At 50.6% G+C, this 5,140-nt stretch overlaps 1 protein-coding gene across 4 annotated transcripts in view; it reads left to right on the top strand.

Annotated features, from left to right (window-relative positions):
* Skor1 (SKI family transcriptional corepressor 1) overlaps positions 1–2,923 on the top strand; it is a 10,895-nt gene extending 7,972 nt beyond the window's left edge. For 3 of the 4 annotated variants that reach the window (XM_031343234.1, XM_031343235.1, XM_031343237.1), the window contains exons 6-9: positions 579–653; positions 892–966; positions 1,467–1,532; positions 2,143–2,923. In XM_031343234.1, the coding sequence (XP_031199094.1) occupies positions 579–653; positions 892–966; positions 1,467–1,532; positions 2,143–2,237 (311 nt within the window). In that variant the 3' untranslated portion in view covers positions 2,238–2,923. Of the gene's footprint in view, positions 1–578; positions 654–891; positions 967–1,106; positions 1,242–1,466; positions 1,533–2,142 lie in introns of those variants that run through there. The other variant, XM_031343236.1, reaches the window with a different exon arrangement.
* Positions 2,924–5,140: the final 2,217 nt, after the last annotated feature.

The following is a 5,140-nucleotide window of genomic DNA, read 5'->3' as shown; positions in this document are numbered from 1 at the left end:
GGGGGAGTTAAGAGCAGTGATCTTCCACTCTTCCTAGCCTTGGATTGGTGCCACAGGATGGTGCCACGACTTCAAAACCACTGTGCTTGAGGGTCTCGGGACTTCTTGAAATTGTAGACAAACTTTCTGTGTGTGCCTTTTGTCTTTTTTTTTTTTTTTCTTTTTTTTTCTGGAAAGGCTGTTCATGGTTTATCAGATTCTCCCTGAATTGCCTTTAGAGTAGAGATTAGAAGTCTCCTTTGAAATAGGGAATGGTGGCTGTGGACCATCCCCTGAGGAGTTGCTAGCAACTTAAAACCGATGTCAGGCCCCAGAAAACCGATGTCAGGCCCCAGTTATTCCCAGGAGCCAGGAGTCCAGACGTGCAAAGTAGTTTGCACCTTCTTGAATGTGAACACCCTGGCAGCACCCCCTAGGCCTTCATCTTCCATCCAAATCTTGGACCTCAAGTGAGACAGAAAAGCCAGAGCATGGAAGGCCTCTGCTCAGGTGTCAGGACTGTTGACCAGGACCTTGACCTGGATGGGTACCCTGGATTGCCTCAGTCTCCCCCTTTACCTCTCTCCCAACCTTCACAGAAGAATTGCAGAAATTGCTTCTGGAGCAAATGGAGCTTCGGAAGAAGCTGGAGCGGGAATTCCAGAGTCTCAAAGGTACTTCCTTCCCCACCCCTCAACAGCTTCCCAAAACTGCTCCAGGAATTGGGTTAGGGCAGCAGCCACCACTTGCGGGAATTGGGGGGTGGGGGGAGAAGAATTCCAGGTCCCAACTTTTCCAGCTAGGTGAAGGACTGGATGGGGGTGGGAGCAGGGGTGAGGATGGGAGGGAGCGGGAAGTGGAGCCAGGAGAGAAGGCTGTGCTTAACAGCTCTCACTTAATCAATTTGCACAGATAATTTTCAGGATCAAATGAAGAGGGAATTGGCTTATCGGGAAGAAATGGTGCAACAGCTGCAAATTGTCAGAGGTAAGACGGGAGTCAGGTGAGCGCATGCACGGCCGTAACTGCCTCTCGTCTGGCAGGAGCCGAAATGTTGGCTCAGTCATTTGGATTTAAATTGAAGGTAATTTAACAATTATTTTTTTTATTTAATATCCTTTGTATAGTCTGATTAGCCTCAGAATGGCAAGCGAGCCCAGCAAACGGCTTGCAGGCATCATTACGTGGAGTGATTGAACTTCTTAGCGCTGCAATTTCCACGGTTTCTAAATTAAAAATCGAGGCGTAAAATTACCTGGGAAGTAATGCCTAAGTTTGCTTTAATTTTGGTTAGATCCGTCTGCCTTTAAGCGCCATCCCAGGCCATTTCCTCCCCCAGTCCCCCAGCCTGCAGTTTGAAGTGTCAGTGTCCCCTCCTCAGTTTCCGGGGTGGTTTCTGTAGGGGAGAGGCTGTGCCCAAGCTGTGACCTCAGCCATCTGGCCAGAGGGTGGTCTACAGTTCCTCACAGAACGTCCATGTCTTCCAGATACCTTATGTAATGAGCTGGACCAGGAGAGGAAGGCCCGCTATGCCATCCAGCAGAAATTAAAAGGTGTGAACCTAGAAACAAAGATGTGTGTGTGTGTGTGTGTGTGTGTGTGTGTGTGTGTGTGAGAGAGAGAGAGAGAGAGAGAGAGAGAGAGGAGAGAAAGAGACAGACAGACAGACAGACAGAGACAGACAGACAGAGACAGAGACAGGGTCAGGGCTGATTGTACTATTGAGTGGGTGAATGGATGGATAGGTGGATGGGTGGGTGTATAAATGAAGATGTTTGGAAGAAAAGCGGTCTGGGCCCAGGTGACTCAGAAAGGAACTGGGGGAAAATGGGGGGAAATTTTCTAACTGTGATGTGGAAAGGAAAAGCCCATTGAGCTCTGAGAATCCAAAAATTTGCTTTCTGATCTAACCCTAGCCTAGGACAATTAGACCTCTTTGTGCCTCTGTTTCCCCGCCTGTAAAATGGGGCTAATGGGCCTAAGAAAGTTCTGACTGGCGAGAGCCTCAGTCTTGTTCCACCCCCCACCTTCCTTCTGCTCCATTGAGAATTCCTGTGCCCAAAGGACTGGATGGGGCCTGCGAGGGGGAGGGGGAACTGGTGGAACTGGGGGCCAGGAAGGCAGGCAAGGCGGCCAACGTGGTTGGTGCGACTCTCTCTCCAGAAGCTCACGACGCCCTGCACCACTTCTCCTGCAAGATGCTGACACCCCGGCACTGCACAGGCAACTGCTCCTTCAAGCCTCCGCTGTTGCCCTAGCGCTGGCTTGGCCGCGCCCACGCGCCCTCAAGCCATGCTGCCCCTTTCTGTAAATACCCGCTGCAGTGGCGGCCCAGAGCGAGGAACAAGCCATTAGGACCGTTGTAAATACAGCCGCCCGCCCGCCGGTCCCCAGCCGGGCTCCGCTGGGTTTCCCACTGTAAATACTGCTTCGCCCCTCCTTTGAACTCCAGGGCATCAGACCTCAAGGGGTAAACTGGACCCACCGGGGAAAGAAAGGTGAGAGGGGAGACCTCTTCCACGACCCCTCCCACTCCAGCCTGGGACCCGGAATGTGAATATAATGTAGCATCTTCGCTGGCTACGGCCGGCCGTGTGCTCCCCGTCCTGTCCACTTCTGAAACTCTTGTTCCTAACGACAACGTGGCTATGTGCAATGGAGATAAACGGACTGTGAGTCTCTTGGTTCAGTATTAGGTTCACTTTATTTATACTGTAAGTTATTTTACTTCCCCCAGGCCCCTTTCCAGTCCTCGTTTTACATTCATTCCTCTTTGGATTTGCTTTGTGATTTTGTTGTTGTTGTTGATGTTGTTGTTGTTGTTGTGTAAAGTAACAGCACTTTAAAAGGGCGACAACTGACTCACGAGATGGTGACCATCTTGAGCCTATTTGGGGAGACCTGTATCCGTGACTTTTGTTTTTAATAAAAAAGAAAAAAAAAATCTGTTACTCCTTGGGGCTACGGAGTTGGGAGTGCACCCAGGTGGTGAAGGAGGAAGAGGGTGGGGAGGGTGGAAGATACTGCCACTCAAGATGGGGCTCGCGGATGCAAGTGAGGACCAGTGGTCAAGGTTAGAGCTGTAGTGCTCTCGAGAGATCTCATAGCGCTCAGGGACCACTCTTACAGACACACCTAAAACACACTCATTTTCCCCCACAGGCGTCAGAGCCAGGACCTCTCCCGGGCTTTAAATGGGGAGGGAGATTACTGCCTTGTCCTCTGGACAGTGGTCCCTTCCTTCCCTCGATTCTGTACAGCCAGAAAGTTAATTTCTACCCCTTTCATTTCCTTTGTGTGAAGTCACCTGCAGGGATTTGGGGTGCGCTCAGCAAGAGAGCCTCTCCAGGCTGCTAGGAATCCAGAGTTCGATCGAAATTGCTCTGCTTGCTGGAGCGGGCATCATAGACCAAAAATGCTGGCCAGGTAGAAATGAGGAGTAAAGAGCTAGAAAAGCAGCTTAGCGGGACTGATCTAGAAAAGATGCTGAGAGTTTGAGGTACCGCCCTGTGGTGCACCCTCACGGAGCCTGCCTCAGTCCGGAAGGAGGAAGCTCTGTCCTCATTTTAATAATCTATCCCTCCTAGTCCCAGGGGATTTTTGGAGCTGGAGAACCCCTGTGAGGAAAGTGAGGCCTACTGGCCGCAGATGCAAGGGCTAGGACACTCCCCGGGCTGCAGCCCGGAAGTGCGAAGCCTTACCTAGTGGCCATTTCATCAGTTTCTACAAGTCTCCTGCTGGTTGCAGCTCAGACAACCTAAGTAAACTGCAGGAAACACATTCTTCCCCAAGCAGTGTGGAGGATGGAACTGAAAAAGCTCGTCCTCTTAGGAATTTTTTAGCCCAGACTGGCTTTCGTGCCCTCCTCTGGATAGCAAAGGTCCTGCGAGGTGCCCTTTATTTTTTTCCAGGGCCTCTCTTTCCAATCTCCATTAAATGACGTTCGTCTGTCTCTGCCCCGAGGCCCAGGGAAACACTCCAAGAAGAAAGCCCATCTGCAGGCTGCTGCCTGGACCATCGCCTCAGAGACCCCGGCTCTCAGACTAGCACCCCAGGCTCTCTCCAAGCACTCTCTAAAGGGACCTTGGAAGCGAAGTCGGGTCCCGCAGTTCTCCTGAGAGTTTCAGGCCAGGAGTTTCACTGCAGGCTTTTGTGATGCAGGCGAACTGGAACACAGTCTGGGCGATGGGGAACTGAAGCAGATGCTGAGCCCCTTGCGTGTGAGACCCAAGACTAGTCCCTGGGCTGTGGCTGCGACCCTTCAAGCCTCGGACACTGAGAGGACAAGATTGGTGTGGAAGCAAGAGTGGTGGGGAGCACCAGGAAAACTGGGGCTCCTTTTTGCTATCCTCTTTCTTGGAGTTATTTATGTAGGGGTGAGGTGAAAAGGGCGTGGTTACCCACCTCACTTTTGGGCTGCACCCACGGTGAAAGTAAGATCCGCTTAGGAAGTGACTTGGTCCCAGACAGGACACTTTGCAGATTGCTTTAGAGTCTTCCACGGGATCTAAAAGCATCATCGTCGGAAGCCTCACAATCCTTTTCTGTAAAATGGGCAGAACAGTTGTCACCTAAGCTGGAAGGTCCCGTGGCTGCACACCAACTGAGGAGACTGGCGAACATTCAATTCTCTCGCCTTTTCCTCCAAACATCCCCAAAGTGGAAAAAAGTATACAGGGACTGGCCAGAAGAAGAGCCTCGGGTGGTAGGGAGCCTCTGGGGGTTGGAGCTGTTGGTGGACCCGACCTAGAAAGTTAAATCGCGCAAAAAATAAAACAAACTACAGAACACAGAAACCCTCCTGGGCTCTGCATCACTTCGAAATGGCTTGTTCCCCCCCCAAAAATGTTAATAACCAAACGATTGGTATGGATGTAATTATCAATAATTATACGAATTATTGCTGATTGCGGGGCTCGTAGCTACTTTAATTAGCTTACCAGATTCTAATTAAGTTAAATGAAACATTAATAGAGAAAATATGCTTTAAAAAAACACCCAGGATTTTTAATGTTTATTTCTCGCCACAATGTTGCCACCTTGCGACGAACTTTAGGCATTACAGCTAGCGCGAGAGGCCCAGACACCTCCGCTCTAGCAGAGAAAGTGTGTTTGCGGAATTAAGGGAGACTATAGACACAGGACGGCTCACAGGAGGTTT

Source organism: Mastomys coucha, unplaced genomic scaffold (genome assembly GCF_008632895.1).
Source record: "Mastomys coucha isolate ucsf_1 unplaced genomic scaffold, UCSF_Mcou_1 pScaffold23, whole genome shotgun sequence".
In the NCBI taxonomy this organism is placed as follows: Eukaryota; Metazoa; Chordata; class Mammalia; order Rodentia; family Muridae; genus Mastomys; species Mastomys coucha.
Note: the sequence above shows the minus strand (reverse complement) of the source record. Positions and strands in the feature narration are given on the sequence as shown.